The following is a 17,141-nucleotide window of genomic DNA, read 5'->3' on the forward strand; positions in this document are numbered from 1 at the left end:
CCAGCAGCTACAAGTAACAAAGTCCAGAAAGGGAACAGCACATGGGAGTGAAGGATATGCACGGTAGACCTAGGGCGCTGCCAAGCCCTAATACACATGTACAAAGATAAGCAGGGTCTCCAGCACTTTTTCAAACTGACTTTATTTGAACACAAATAGCGACGTTTCGGTGTCACAGCACCTTATTCGTGCTTGGTAATTGTATACAGGCCTATTGCATCTTTAAATACCCTAATTTTGGCGCCCTCTCAGATTGTTGTATGGAGAGGGCTCCCCGGTTGGTAGCATTATGTTTGCATACACGGACATAGAGGCGGCCAGAATTACAGCATTGATGAAAGGTACCAGAGATTATTTAAGGACAGTACCGGGTGAAACTGGTGGCAAGGAATATGAAGCTATGCAACTTAAACAAATGAAATGGGAACTGCATGCTAACACGTTAGCAGAATACTATTGTGTTAAAAGAATTCCCAGAGGGCTACGAATGAATACTCGCCCCACTCTATTAAGCAACAACAAAATCTACTGTGATAAGTTCGAGGCTATTCTGAATAAGTGTTCATACGATTTAATCGTATGGACAGTTGAATGCTTACACAGATGGAGATGGAGTCGCAGGATGTGAACATAAAAAAATGCAAAGAAGAGTTACAGACCTGTCTGTCCAATGATGAATTTCAGGAGATGGAGCAAAGGATCGCTACTAAGGTTGCGGAGGAACAGAAAGCCATCAAGGAAACAAAAAGGGCAAAGTTCATCCGTGACGAAGAGGATTACCGCCTGGGTCGAGTATACCGCTGGAGATCCGGTAACTATAGCAACCGTGGAGCGGCAGGACCCAGGGGCAGACGTAGGCACAGGCCGGCAAGAAGGGAACGGCATGATGACGTATCCAACACGTCAGATGGTTCATCATGTGGTTCATCCCCTTTAGGATCGAGCAACAGCGAGTGCAGCATCGGGTCCACCGGGGCGGCAGGAAACACCGCCGCTACAGGGGGAGACTTGATTAGCAGATCCAACCGGAAGAAAGCGTCAAAGAAGTAAGCAACTCTATATCTGTTATTAAGGACAGCCTGACATGTTCCACATCTGTGGGGGGAGATAACGATATAGTAATAAATACATCAGAATATGCATTAAATGAAAAGGAAAATACGATGCTTAATAGGGGACTCTCTTTTTGCCCTTTCCATGACACAGACTTTTTCGAGCTGGAAAAAGATTTGCAAAGACTATACCGCAATATCAAACTTAAAGTCTGGTTCAGCAATGAACATTATTTGGTAGATAGTCAAGCCCAGACTCCGGAATTGTCTCTAAAAAAGTTAGGCCTTAGCAAAAAAAGTTCTTTTAACCCCAATGTTAATAATAGTAGTGTCAATACATTTGTTAACATAATACAGCAAGGGGTTAAAAAGTTACGTGATGAATACAAAAATAAAAAACATACTACTATGTGGCATAAAAATGAACGTGTCAATTTGACTAATTTTGCTAAGGGTGAAAATATGGTACTTAAGGAGTTAAAAGGTAATAAAAACATCATTTTTAAGGGGGCAGATAAAGGTGGAGCAATGGTTTTGCTAGATAAAAGATACTATGTGAACGAAGCCCTCTCACAATTGAGTGACATAAATACATATAAGCCACTGCAGGGAAATCCTTTAGGTAACATACAGAAGGAGATAAATGTAGTTGTACAGAGAGCCCTGAGTCAAGGCATTATCGACAAAAAGCTATCTGAGTATTTGTGTACTGTAAACCCTAGGACACCTGTCTTTTATACTGTCCCAAAAGTCCACAAGGATAAACAGAGACCTCCGGGGAGACCTATTGTCTCCTCAGTTGAGTCAGTATTTACAAACATTTCCAAATTTTTGGATAAGATCTTGCAGCCTGAAGTCACTAGGATGTCAAGCTACATACAAGACACTAATAATTTTTTGCAGAAGGCAAGGGATTTGGTATTCCCTAGTGACAAATACCTCCTGTTCACCATGGATGTACGTAGTTTATACACATCCATAAAACATGAAACTGGTATATCCATAATAAAAAAAACATTGATGGTGAACAGGAGGTATAGTGAGATTGAAGTATCATTTATTGAGGACTTGTTACGTATTGTCCTTTATTGGAATTACTTTATCTTTCAGGACAGCTGGTATGTCCAGGTGAGGGGTACAGCCATGGGCTCTAACGTCGCCCCATCATACGCCAACCTCTTCATGTGTGAGTTTGAGGAGAGTATCGTCTATAAAAATCAGTCATTCAAACAATATGGAGCCGTATGGTGGAGATATATAGACGATATCTTTGGCGTGTGGTGGGGCGACGTTGAGTCCCTTGCTCAATTTGTTCAGGATTTAAACTCTGAAGTAAGGGACCTTTTCTTCACAGTGAGTGTCAGTGAGGAATCCATACCCTTCCTGGACACCCTAGTTCTTAAGAAGGGTCATCATTTAGAATTTGATCTGTATAGAAAAGAGACAGACAGAAACAGTATATTGCAATTTAATAGCTTTCACCCCAGGCCATTGGTAAATTCCCTCCCCAGGAGCCAATTATTAAGGGTTAACAGGATTGTCGATGATGAAGAGACAAGGGGGATAAGGTTTAATGAAATGTCCAAAAAGTTCACAGGCAGAGGATACCCTAAAAAACTCCTAGAAGATACTATAGGCTCTTTGGATAAAATTAAAGAAAGAATTCCCAAAGAAAATAGACTGGTGTTTGTCAGTCAATACAATCCATTAAGTGACAAAATATCTAGGTTGATTCGGAAGAACTGGTATATACTCAAGGAATGCAATTCCAATGTAGCTCAGTTCCAAGAGCCTCCTATTATGGCACGCAAGAGAGTAAAAAGCCTTAGGGACCACTTGGTGCATACAGATATAGGCCCCACCAGACAAAATAGACAACAGCTGTTGGGTAAGAAGAACATGGGAACGTTTCCCTGCCTTGGTTGCATGAGCTGCCATTCAGTGATAAAAGGAGCATTCTTTCATCATCCCCAAAGTGGAAAAAAGTTTTCTATCAAGGGGTATTATACCTGTGAGACCACTTATGTGGTATATTTGATCAAGTGTCCCTGTTCTTGCATCTATATAGGCGAGACCACCCGTAAGGTGAAAGACCATATTGGTCAACATAGGTCCAACATTAGATGCAAGAACAGGGATGCCCCTGTATCCAACCATTTTCTCGAGAAAGGCCACCACATCAGCCAACTCAGGTGGCAAGTAATAGACCATATCCCTCCAAACAGAAGAGGCATGAATAGGGAACGTCTATTAAAACAAAGAGAGATGTGGTGGGTGCCTAAATTAGATAGTATGCATCCCAAGGGTCTTAACAGGGAATTTGACTTAAGCTGTTTTTTCTGAATCTTTTTTTAGGTATCTTCAGCCTAATGAACTATTTATCACTTAGAATCTATGCTGTATTTTCAGGCCCTTCCCTTGTTTTTAATTTGTTTATAAACTTTTGTATAAAATTTTTCTATGTATTTTAATTTTCTATAAAGTGTTCATAAAATGGTTAATTAAATTTATCTAGGTAATATATAAACTATAGTCAAATGAAATTTTCTTATAGATTATCATGTATTCTTTTTAGTGAGATTTACCTATGTATTTTTTGGGATTTAGTAATATATTTATATTAACTAATTCAACTTGTATATAAGTTATGTAGGTGTATGTATAACATTGGGCCACTAGAGGGAGCCCTCTCCATACAACAATCTGAGAGGGCGCCAAAATTAGGGTATTTAAAGATGCAATATGCCTGTATACAATTACTAAGCATGAATAAGGTGCTGTGACACCGAAACGGCGCTATTTGTTTTCAAATAAAGTCAGTTTGAAAAAGTGCTGGAGACCCTGCTTATCTTTGTATTCCTATTGAAGATAGTTGTTCTTTCAAGGATCCCATGGATAAGAAGCTTGAGGCTTTTTTTAAGAAGATGTACATTCATCAGGGATTACAGTGGCAACATGTTGCTAGTATTGCTACAGTTGCAGGGGCAGCATCTTATTGATGTGTTGATTTATCTAATCTTATCCTAGAAGAGACTACAATAGAGGAGATCCAAGACAGGATCAAGGCTCTCAAGCTAGCCAATACCTAGCCAATTATTTGTGATGCCAACTTGCAAGTTCTTAGGTTGGGTGCTAAGATTTCTGGTTTTACTGTTTTAGCTTGCAGAGCTCTCTGGTTAAAATCTTGGTCTGCAGATGTTATATCCAAGTCCAAGCTTTTATCTTTGCCTTATAAGGGTAAAACCTTGTTTGGACCAGGTCTGGCAGAAATTATTTCTGACATTACAGGTGGAATGGGTTCTTTCCTACCTCAATATAAAAAGAATAGACCTAAGGGTAGCCAGAATTCTAATTTCTCCAACATAGGTGTGTCCGGTCCACGGCGTCATCCTTACTTGTGGGATATTCTCTTCCCCAACAGGAAATGGCAAAGAGCCCAGCAAAGCTGGTCACATGATCCCTCCTAGGCTCCGCCTACCCCAGTCATTCTCTTTGCCGTTGTACAGGCAACATCTCCACGGAGATGGCTTAGAGTTTTTTAGTGTTTAACTGTAGTTTTTATTATTCAATCAAGAGTTTGTTATTTTAAAATAGTGCTGGTATGTACTATTTACTCAGAAACAGAAAAGAGATGAAGATTTCTGTTTGTATGAGGAAAATGATTTTAGCAACCGTTACTAAAATCCATGGCTGTTCCACACAGGACTGTTGAGAGGAATTAACTTCAGTTGGGGGAACAGTGAGCAGTCTCTTGCTGCTTGAGGTATGACACATTCTAACAAGACGATGTAATGCTGGAAGCTGTCATTTTCCCTATGGGATCCGGTAAGCCATGTTTATTAAGATTGTAAATAAGGGCTTCACAAGGGCTTATTAAGACTGTAGACTTTTTCTGGGCTAAATCGATTCATTATTAACACATATTTAGCCTTGAGGAATCATTTAATCTGGGTATTTTGATAAGATTATATCGGCAGGCACTTTTTTAGACACCTTTCTCTTTAGGGGCTTTCCCAAATCATAGGCAAAGCCTCATTTTCGCGCCGGTGTTGCGCACTTGTTTTTGAGAGGCATGACATGCAGTCGCATGTGTGAGGAGCTCTGATACATAGAAAAGACTTTCTGAAGGCGTCATTTGGTATCGTATTCCCCTTTGGGCTTGGTTGGGTCTCAGCAAAGCAGACACCAGGGACTGTAAAGGGGTTAAAGTTAAAAACGGCTCCGGTTCCGTTATTTTAAGGGTTAAAGCTTCCAAATTTGGTGTGCAATACTTTTAAGGCTTTAAGACACTGTGGTGAAATTTTGGTGAATTTTGAACAATTCCTTCATATTTTTTCGCAATTGCAGTAATAAAGTGTGTTCAGTTTAAAATTTAAAGTGACAGTAACGGTTTTATTTTAAAACGTTTTTTGTACTTTGTTATCAAGTTTATGCCTGTTTAACATGTCTGAACTACCAGATAGACTGTGTTCTGAATGTGGGGAAGCCAGAGTTCCTTCTCATTTAAATAAATGTGATTTATGTGACAATGACAATGATGCCCAAGATGATTCCTCAAGTGAGGGGAGTAAGCATGGTACTGCATCATTCCCTCCTTCGTCTACACGAGTCTTGCCCACTCAGGAGGCCCCTAGTACATCTAGCGTGCCAATACTCCTTACTATGCAACAATTAACGGCTGTAATGGATAATTCTGTCAAAAACATTTTAGCCAAAATGCACACTTATCAGCGTAAGCGCGACTGCTCTGTTTTAGATACTGAAGAGCATGACGACGCTGATAATAATGGTTCTGAAGGGCCCCTAAACCAGTCTGATGGGGCCAGGGAGGTTTTGTCTGAGGGAGAAATTACTGATTCAGGGAACATTTCTCAACAAGCTGAACCTGATGTGATTACGTTTAAATTTAAGTTGGAACATCTCCGCATTCTGCTTAAGGAGGTATTATCCACTCTGGATGATTGTGACAAGTTGGTCATCCCAGAGAAACTATGTAAAATGGACAAGTTCCTAGAGGTCCCGGGGCTCCGAGAAGCTTTTCCTATACCCAAGCGGGTGGCGGACATTGTAAATAAAGAATGGGAAAGGCCCGGTATTCCTTTCGTCCCTCCCCCCATATTTAAAAAATTGTTTCCTATGGTCGACCCCAGAAAGGACTTATGGCAGACAGTCCCCAAGGTCGAGGGAGCGGTTTCCACTTTAAACAAACGCACCACTATACCCATAGAAGATAGTTGTGCTTTCAAAGATCCTATGGATAAAAAATTAGAAGGTTTACTTAAAAAGATGTTTGTTCAGCAGGGTTACCTTCTACAACCAATTTCATGCATTGTCCCTGTCGCTACAGCCGCGTGTTTCTGGTTCGATGAGCTGGTAAAGGCGGTCGATAGTGATTCTCCTCCTTATGAGGAGATTATGGACAGAATCAATGCTCTCAAATTGGCTAATTCTTTCACCCTAGACGCCACTTTGCAATTGGCTAGGTTAGCGGCTAAGAATTCTGGGTTTGCTATTGTGGCGCGCAGAGCGCTTTGGTTGAAATCTTGGTCAGCTGATGCGTCTTCCAAGAACAAGCTACTTAACATTCCTTTCAAGGGGAAAACGCTGTTTGGCCCTGACTTGAAAGAGATTATCTCTGATATCACTGGGGGTAAGGGCCACGCCCTTCCTCAGGATCGGCCTTTCAAGGCCAAAAATAAACCTAATTTTCGTCCCTTTCGTAGAAACGGACCAGCCCAAAGTGCTACGTCCTCTAAGCAAGAGGGTAATACTTCTCAAGCCAAGCCAGCTTGGAGACCAATGCAAGGCTGGAACAAGGGAAAGCAGGCCAAGAAACCTGCCACTGCTACCAAGACAGCATGAAATGTTGGCCCCCGATCCGGGACCGGATCTGGTGGGGGGCAGACTCTCTCTCTTCGCTCGGGCTTGGGCAAGAGATGTTCTGGATCCTTGGGCGCTAGAAATAGTCTCCCAAGGTTATCTTCTGGAATTCAAGGGGCTTCCCCCAAGGGGGAGGTTCCACAGGTCTCAGTTGTCTTCAGACCACATAAAAAGACAGGCATTCTTACGTTGTGTAGAAGACCTGTTAAAAATGGGAGTGATTCATCCTGTTCCATTAGGAGAACAAGGGATGGGGTTCTACTCCAATCTGTTCGTAGTTCCCAAAAAAGAGGGAACGTTCAGACCAATCTTAGATCTCAAGATCTTAAACAAGTTTCTCAAGGTTCCATCGTTCAAAATGGAAACCATTCGAACAATTCTTCCTTCCATCCAGGAAGGTCAATTCATGACCACGGTGGATTTAAAGGATGCGTATCTACATATTCCTATCCACAAGGAACATCATCGGTTCCTAAGGTTCGCATTCCTGGACAAGCATTACCAGTTCGTGGCGCTTCCTTTCGGATTAGCCACTGCTCCAAGGATTTTCACAAAGGTACTAGGGTCCCTTCTAGCTGTGCTAAGACCAAGGGGCATTGCTGTAGTACCTTACTTGGACGACATTCTGATTCAAGCGTCGTCCCTTTCTCAAGCAAAGGCTCACACGGACATTGTCCTGGCCTTTCTCAGATCTCACGGATGGAAAGTGAACGTGGAAAAGAGTTCTCTATCTCCGTCAACAAGGGTTCCCTTCTTAGGGACAATAATAGACTCCTTAGAAATGAGGATTTTTCTGACAGAGGCCAGAAAAACAAAACTTCTAGACTCTTGTCGGATACTTCATTCCGTTCCTCTTCCTTCCATAGCGCAGTGCATGGAAGTGATAGGTTTGATGGTAGCGGCAATGGACATAGTTCCTTTTGCGTGCATTCATCTAAGACCATTACAACTGTGCATGCTCAGTCAGTGGAATGGGGACTATACAAACTTGTCTCCGAGGATACAAGTAAATCAGAGGACCAGAGACTCACTCCGTTGGTGGCTGTCCCTGGACAACCTGTCACAAGGGATGACCTTCCGCAGACCAGAGTGGGTCATTGTCACGACCGACGCCAGTCTGATGGGCTGGGGCGCGGTCTGGGGATCCCTGAAAGCTCAGGGTCTTTGGTCTCGGGAAGAATCTCTTCTACCGATAAATATTCTGGAACTGAGAGCGATATTCAATGCTCTCAAGGCTTGGCCTCAGCTAGCGAGGGCCAAGTTCATACGGTTTCAATCAGACAACATGACAACTGTTGCGTACATCAACCATCAGGGGGAACAAGGAGTTCCCTGGCGATGGAAGAAGTGACCAAAATCATTCTATGGGCGGAGTCTCACTCCTGCCACCTGTCTGCTATCCACATCCCAGGAGTGGAAAATTGGGAAGCGGATTTTCTGAGTCGTCAGACATTGCATCCGGGGGAGTGGGAACTCCATCCGGAAATCTTTGCCCAAGTCACTCAACTGTGGGGCATTCCAGACATGGATCTGATGGCCTCTCGTCAGAACTTCAAAGTTCCTTGCTACGGGTCCAGATCCAGGGATCCCAAGGCGGCTCTAGTGGATGCACTAGTAGCACCTTGGACCTTCAAACTAGCTTATGTATTCCCGCCGTTTCCTCTCATCCCCAGGCTGGTAGCCAGGATCAATCAGGAAAGGGCATCGGTGATCTTGATAGCTCCTGCGTGGCCACGCAGGACTTGGTATGCAGATCTGGTGAATATGTCATCGGCTCCACCATGGAAGCTACCTTTGAGACGAGACCTTCTTGTTCAAGGTCCGTTCGAACATCCGAATCTGGTCTCACTCCAGCTGACTGCTTGGAGATTGAACGCTTGATCTTATCGAAGCGAGGGTTCTCAGATTCTGTTATCGATACTCTTGTTCAGGCCAGAAAGCCTGTAACTAGAAAGATTTACCACAAAATTTGGAAAAAATATATCTGTTGGTGTGAATCTAAAGGATTCCCTTGGGACAAGGTTAAGATTCCTAAGATTCTATCCTTCCTTCAAGAAGGATTGGAAAAAGGATTATCTGCAAGTTCCCTGAAGGGACAGATTTCTGCCTTGTCTGTGTTACTTCACAAAAAGCTGGCAGCTGTGCCAGATGTTCAAGCCTTTGTTCAGGCTCTGGTTAGAATCAAGCCTGTTTACAAACCTTTGACTCCTCCTTGGAGTCTCAACTTAGTTCTTTCAGTTCTTCAGGGGGTTCCGTTTGAACCCTTACATTCCGTTGATATTAAGTTATTATCTTGGAAAGTTTTGTTTTTGGTTGCAATTTCTTCTGCTAGAAGAGTTTCAGAATTATCTGCTCTGCAGTGTTCTCCTCCTTATCTGGTGTTCCATGCAGATAAGGTGGTTTTACGTACTAAACCTGGTTTTCTTCCAAAAGTTGTTTCTAACAAAAACATTAACCAGGAGATTATCGTACCTTCTCTGTGTCCGAAACCAGTTTCGAAGAAGGAACGTTTGTTGCACAATTTGGATGTTGTTCGCGCTCTAAAATTCTATTTAGATGCTACAAAGGATTTTAGACAAACATCTTCCTTGTTTGTTGTTTATTCCGGTAAAAGGAGAGGTCAAAAAGCAACTTCTACCTCTCTCTCTTTTTGGATTAAAAGCATCATCAGATTGGCTTACGAGACTGCCGGACGGCAGCCTCCCGAAAGAACCACAGCTCATTCCACTAGGGCTGTGGCTTCCACATGGGCCTTCAAGAACGAGGCTTCTGTTGATCAGATATGTAGGGCAGCGACTTGGTCTTCACTGCACACTTTTACCAAATTTTACAAGTTTGATACTTTTGCTTCTTCTGAGGCTATTTTTGGGAGAAAGGTTTTGCAAGCCGTGGTGCCTTCCATCTAGGTGACCTGATTTGCTCCCTCCCATCATCCGTGTCCTAAAGCTTTGGTATTGGTTCCCACAAGTAAGGATGACGCCGTGGACCGGACACACCTATGTTGGAGAAAACAGAATTTATGTTTACCTGATAAATTACTTTCTCCAACGGTGTGTCCGGTCCACGGCCCGCCCTGGTTTTTTAATCAGGTCTGATAATTTATTTTCTTTAACTACAGTCACCACGGTATCATATGGTTTCTCCTATGCAAATATTCCTCCTTAACGTCGGTCGAATGACTGGGGTAGGCGGAGCCTAGGAGGGATCATGTGACCAGCTTTGCTGGGCTCTTTGCCATTTCCTGTTGGGGAAGAGAATATCCCACAAGTAAGGATGACGCCGTGGACCGGACACACCGTTGGAGAAAGTAATTTATCAGGTAAACATAAATTCTGTTTTTCATTCCTTTCGTAACTTTAAGGAACAGAAGTCTTCCTCTTCCACGTCAGATCAATCCAAGTTTTCTTGGAGGTCCAGTCAGCCTTGAAATAGGAGCAAGCTAAGAAGCCTTCCGTTGATTCTAAATCAACATGAAGGGGCCGCTCCCAGGGGCAGGTTCCACCTGTCAAGGTTATCTGCGAATCAGTTAAAGATAGAGGCCTTCTTAAACTGCGTAAAGGACCTATCATCCCTGGGAGGGATTGTTCCAGTTCCTCTAGAGAAACAGGTTCTAGGATTCTGTTGAAATCTATTTGTAGTTCCCAAGAAGGCGGGCACTTTTCGTCCCATTCTGCACCTAAAGTGTCTCAACCGATTCCTGGTGACAATGTTATCCCTTCCGCAGTGGAGGTTACCTTTCAGGAAGTACCTTCAACTTCAGGGTCCCTTTCATCATTCAAATCTGGTTTATCTGAAGCTGACTGCTTAGAGATTGAACGTCTAAGTTTGGCTAGGCGTGGCTTCTCTGAGAAAGTCATAGATACTATGCTTCAGGCTCATATACCGGTTACTTGCAGAAATTACCATATGGTATGGTGTAAATACCTTCATTGGTGTGATTCAAAAGGATTTTCTTGGAGCAAAGTAAGGGTTCCTTTTTATTTTGGCTTTTCTTCAGGAGGGCCTGGAGGTTTGTCAGTCAGTACTTTGAAGGGTCAGATTTCTGCTCTGTCTATTCTTCTGCATTAACGTCTGGCAGTTCTGCCAGATTTTCAGTCTTTTGTTCAGGCCTTGGTCAGAATCAGGCCTGTGTTTAAATCTGTTGTTCCTCCTTGGAGTCTTAACCTTGTTCTTAGAGTTTTGCAGCAGGCTCAGTTTGAGCAGATGTATTCTGTTAGTATTAAATTACTATATTGGAAGGTTTTGTTTCTTCTTGCTATTTCTTCTGCTCACAGAGTTACCGAACTTTCGGCTCTGCAGTGTGATTCCCCTTACCTTGTTTTTCATGCTGATAAGGCGGTCCTCCGTACTAAGCTGGGGTTTCGCAATATTAATCAGGAAATTGTTGTTCCTTCTTTTTGTCCTAGTCCTTCTTCCCAGAAAGAACGTCTTTTGCATAACTTGGATGTTGTGCATGCTCTTAAATTTTACCTTCAAGCAACTAAACATTTTTTTTGCTCTTAAATGTTACCTTCAAGTAACTAAAGATTTTCGACAGACTTCTGCCCCGTTTATTGTTTTCTCTGGTAAGCGTAGGAGTCAGAAGGCTTCTACCCCTCTTTTTCTCTGGTTGAGAAGTGTTATCCGTTTAGCTTATGAGAAAGCTGGACAGCAGCCTCCTGAAAGAATTACGGCTCATTCCAGTAGAGCTGTTTCATCTTTCTGGGCTTTCAAAAAGTAAGCTTCTGTGGGCCACTTGGTCCTCTATTCATACATTTTCCAAATTCTACATATTTTATACTTTTGCCTCATCTGAGGCTTCTTTTGGGAGAATGGTTCTTCAAGCAGTGGTGCCTTCAGTTTAGGTCTGCCTGTCTTGTTCTCCCTCCCTATTCATTGTTTCATCTAGCTTGGGTATTGGTTCCCACTAGTAATTAGAATGTTTCATGGACTCTCCATGCCATAGGAAAGAAAACAAAATGTATGTTTTACCTGATAAATTTATTTCTGGGCATGGAGAGTCCACGACCCACCCTTATTCAAATTAAAGGGACATTATACACTCATTTTTTCTTTGCATAAATGTTTTGTAGATGATCTATTTATATAGCCTATAAAGTTTTTTTTTTTTTTAAATAAATGTATAGTTTTGCTTATTTTTAAATAACATTGCTCTGATTTTCAGACTTCTAACCAAGCCCCAAAGTTTTATGTGAATACTGTCAGCTACCTTCTCCAGCTTGCTCCTGTTTGTGTAAAGGGTCTTTTCATATGTAAAAGAAGGGGGAGGGGGGGGGAGTGTCTTATTTGCCACTTGCAGTGGGCTTTCCAGCTACCTTTTCAACAGAGCCAAACTGACAGCTTCTAAGTAAGTTTTTAAACAGTTTTATACTGGATTTTTATATCGGTATCTGTGCATCTTATTCTTTATAGTAGTGTCTATCACATGCAGATATATGAAAATGAGTGTATACTGTCCCTTTAACACGGCTTTTTTTTGTCTAGTTTTCAGGCCCCTCTATACCCTTGTGTTATCTTCTTTTTCCGTTTCCCTTCGGCCGAATGACTGGGGGTTATGGGTAAGGGAAGTGATACTTAAAGGAAAACTGAACCCAATTTTTTTCTTTCATGATTCAGATAGAGCATGAAATTTTAAGCAACTTTCTAATTTACTCCTATTATCAATTTTTCTTCGTTCTCTTGCTATCTTTATTTTAAAAGCAGGAATGTAAATCTTAGCAGCCAGCCCATTTTAGGTTCAGCACCATGGATATTGTTTGCTTATTGGTGGCTTACATTTACCCACCAATAAGAAAGCATAACCCAGGTTCTCAACCAAACATGGGCCGGCTCCTATGCATCACATTCCTGCTTTTTAAATAAAGATAGCAAGAGAACGAAGAAAATTTGATAATAGGAGTAAATTAGAAAGTTACTTAAAATTGAGTGAATATCCCACTAGTAATTAGAATGTTTTGTGGACTCTCCATGCCTGGAAATAAATAAATGTATCAGGTAAGCATACATTTTGTTTTTCTCACTTATAGTCCATCTTAGGTGTGATGCTATTTTGAGTGATTGTGAATACACAGGCTAATGAGCAATAAGTGCTTATTCTTTATTTAAAGGTTTTTTGTATTAAATGGCATTTCACTTTTTTACTATTTAATGACAACCAATTTAAAAATACAGCAACAGAAGTGTTTCAAACTTTTAATGTTTTTGTTAATCAAAATAGTACCTTATTTGTAAAAAAAAATGTATAGTTTTGCTTATTTTTAAATAACATTGTGCTGATTTTCAGACTCCTAACCAACCCCCAAAGTTTTAGAAGTATACTGATGTATACCTATTTCAGCTTGCTCCTGTTTGTGTAAAGGGTCTTTTCATGTGCAGGGTGAGGGGGGAGTGTCTGCTTTCACTGGTTGTCCCAGTAAACCTAATCAGAAGTGCTAAACTGGGAGCTTCTAAATACGTTTTTAAAAGGTTTTATACTGGATGTTTAGATCAGTATCAGTGCATATTATTCTTTATAGTAATGTCTATTACATGCAGTTATATGAAAATTGGTGTATACTGTCTCTTTAAGTAAAAAGGGGAGTGAAGTAGGCTGCTCTGCCTTTAAATGCCTGTGCATATTTTTGGTCCCAGTCCGTCCCTAAATAAAGGGATTATTATTTTGGAGTAGATTGTCTGTTTAAGTAGAACCTATTTATGTTAAAGGGACATAAAACAAGTTGGGATAGAGACAAAATATAATAATATGTACTTTAATTACTTTACCTTCAAATTTATACTGCAGTGCCTCACCATTAACCCTTTCTTTTTAGTTTCTTAATTGTAAAGCTCTTAACTCCCCCCACACATTTCCTTCTATAGCTGTATCTATATTGATTGTTGTTTTGGCAGAAGGCAAAAATGCATAGGGATTATCTGCTGGAGCATGCCTAGAATCTGTGAACTCAGTTTAAATACAATTGTGTCTAAACACTTATAAGGGAGGTGGAGTTAGCTGCTCCAGGCAGCTTAGCTATGTAATTCATTTTGCTTATTTTTGAAAATAATTTTCAAATACTTGCCAGAAACTTTTTACATTTTTTTAATGCAAACTATTTTTAATTAATTAGCCCTTTTAGGATATGCACAGATCTCAACCTGTTTTATGTCCCTTTAAATTAGCTGGTAAACCAGGGAAGCTATATGGTATGAACCCCACACATTTTGCTACCAGCTAATGTCTGGTCCATCACCCACTCTGCAAGTACTTGGCTTCCTATTCCCCAGTCATACCTAAGATTCTTCTGCAGCTGAGCTAGTAATGGGGTTGTAACTTCTGGCACTATAGCATTATCTGCTATACAAAGAAACCGTTGATACCTATAATTAGATTTCTTTAAAAAGGCTTTTTATCAGCATCTTCAAACAAGTGATGCACATTGAATTGCTTGGCCTTTCTCAGATGGATTGTGTTTTTTAAATTGGCTGATAAGTAGAATTTCCTGATCCCTTCAGTTTCCTATTAGGGCAAAATAATTGTTGATTTGTGATCTAGGCTTATGTTAGACCAGTTTTTTGTTCATAGAAACTTGTACAATAGCTCTGAATTCTGAGAAGTGCTGGCATATCATTAACCGTGATTAATGTTTAAGGAGACAATAAAGTCAAAATTAAACTTTTATGAATCAGATAGCACATGCAATTTTAACTTTCTAATTTACTTCTATGTTCTAATTGGCTTTGTTCTCTTGGTATTTTTTTTTAAAAAGGTTCCTATTTAGGCTCAAGAGCAGCAATGCACTTCTGGGAGCAAGCTGCTGATTGGTGGCTGCACATATAAGCCTTTTCTCATTGGCTCACCCAATGTGTTGCTAGCTCCCAGTAATCCATTGCTGCTCCTTTTATAAAGGATACCAATCAAATAAAGCAAATTTGATTATAGAAATAAATTGGAAAGCTGTTTAAAATTATGTTCTCTATCTGAATCATGAAAGAAAATTATAGGCTTCGTGCCCCTTTAAAGAAGATGGAAATGAAAGAAGTGGAACACTGATTTGCAGACATATATTTTTGTTTTATATTTGTGTTCTTTTTATTTCAGAATTATCTTGGATGAAGCTGCCCTGCATTTATCTGACAAGTGTAATGCTGTAACTGTGAATTTAAGCAGAGGTGAGTTCTATAGCTTGTAAACCTGTTACTTGTTAATATAATTTAAAAAAATAAAAAAATTGTGAACATGTTTCATAAAAATGTATGTTTGAATATAACAATGATCTATGTTTTTCTTCTTCTGTGTTTCAGATTATGTCCGTGTTATGGATATGGGGCTTTTAGAACTGACTATACTTGCAGTAAAACCTGGAGAAAAGGTGCATTTTTAATACTTATAATATACATGTCTTTTAAATCTGTGGCTGAGGCGGTAGCCATGGTGATCCTACTCTATAGCAATAATAACAGTACAATTAGGTAAGGTTCTATAGTCATTGAAACTTACTAGCGTCAAAGAATTCTATTAAAGGGACATGGTACTTGTTCCATCATGTATATATAAACATCAGTTAAACATGTTATATTTTTTTTGTAAAGAAATATGTTAAGTAAAAGCTATTTCATTTTAATATCAAACTAACATAAAGTGCATTATTTTGTACCATGAGTCCTAGGATTTTTCTGATCAGGTTTTATTCAGCCCATGAACATCAGTTTTAAGAGAACTTAGCACTAAAACACTTTTCTCCTGTTAAGTGTGGTCAGTCCACGGGTCATCATTACTTCTGGGATATTAACTCCTCCCCAACAGGAAGTGCAAGAGGATCACCCAAGCAGAGCTGCTATATAGCTCCTCCCCTCTACGTCACACCCAGTCATTCTCTTGCACCCAACTAATAGATAGGATGTGTGAGAGGACTGTGGTGATTATACTTAGTTTTTATATCTTCAATCAAAAGTTTGTTATTTTAAAACAGCACCGGAGTGTGTTGTTCCTTCTCAGGTAGAATTTGAAGAAGAATCTACCTGAGTTTTTGGATGATTTTAGCCGGCGTAGCTAAAATTCATTTTGCTGTTCTCGGCCATTCTGAGGAGTGAGGTAAACTTCAGATCAGGGGACAGCGGGCAGGTTCACCTGCAAAGAGGTATGTTGCAGTATATTATTTTCTGAGGAATGGAATTGACTGAGAAAATACTGCCAATACCAATATAATGTAAGTTCAGCCTTAAATGCAGTAGTAGTAACTGGTATCAGGCTGTTTATGTATATATGTGTACACTTCAGTATTCTGGGGAATGGCACTTCTCTGGGTAATACTATATGCATATAATCTTTAGCCTTACTTGCAGTGGGAACGTCTAGCAACAGGCTGTTTAATGACATTTCATGATATTTAATTTTAAACGTTTTTGCTGGCATGCTAAATTGTTTAAATATCTGAGGTACTGGGTGAAAAATTGTTTTTGGGCACTGTTTTTCCACTTGGCTGTCGTTTATTTTAATTTGAGACAGTTTACTGAGCTTCCCTCACTGCTGTGGGTGAGGGTGAGGGGCCTATTTTGGCGCTTTTGCTACGCATCAGAAATTCAGTCAAAAGTATTTTTCTCTTCCTGCATGATCCGGATCGTCTCTACAGAGCTCAAGGGTCTTCAAAAATTATTTTGAGGGAGGTAATCACTCACAGCAGAACTGTGAGATTGTGCTTTGACTGTGATAAAAAACGTTTATATTTTGTACATTTGTTTCTCTGCTATTAAGGGTTAGTTATCCATTGCTAATGGGGGCAATCCTTTGCTAAATTTATGCTTTTACTGGGAAAAATCTGATTGTTATAATTTTTCCGGTTTCTTATTATTAAACTGTCATCATTTTTTTCTGTGCTTCTTAAAGGCACAGTGCGTTTTTTCATATTACTTGTAATTTGAGTGAAAAGTATTTCCAAGCTTGCTAGTTTAATTGCTAGTTTGTTAAACATGTCTGACTCAGAGGAATATCTCTGTGCTATATGTGCAAAAGCCAAGGTGGAGCCCAATAGAAATGTATGTACTAATTGCATTGATGCTACTTTGAATAAAAGTCATTCTGTAAAAATTGAACATCATTCACCAAACAACGAGGGGGAAGTTATGCCGACTAACTTGCCTCACGTGTCAGTACCTGCATCTCCCGCTCGGGAGGTGCGTGATATTGTAACGCCGAGTACTTCAGGGCGGCCATTACAAATCACACTACAGGAC

At 40.4% G+C, this 17,141-nt stretch overlaps 1 protein-coding gene across 2 annotated transcripts in view; it reads left to right on the forward strand.

The window, feature by feature from the left end:
• The window catches only part of ATG2B (autophagy related 2B), a 516,631-nt gene that overhangs the window by 291,291 nt on the left and 208,199 nt on the right, over positions 1 to 17,141 (forward strand). For both annotated transcript variants that reach the window (XM_053697497.1, XM_053697498.1), the window contains exons 26-27: positions 15,010 to 15,080; positions 15,213 to 15,280. In XM_053697497.1, the coding sequence (XP_053553472.1) occupies positions 15,010 to 15,080; positions 15,213 to 15,280 (139 nt within the window). The remainder of the gene's footprint in view (positions 1 to 15,009; positions 15,081 to 15,212; positions 15,281 to 17,141) is intronic.

This window comes from Bombina bombina, chromosome 1, assembly GCF_027579735.1.
Source record: "Bombina bombina isolate aBomBom1 chromosome 1, aBomBom1.pri, whole genome shotgun sequence".
Taxonomy (NCBI): Eukaryota; Metazoa; Chordata; class Amphibia; order Anura; family Bombinatoridae; genus Bombina; species Bombina bombina.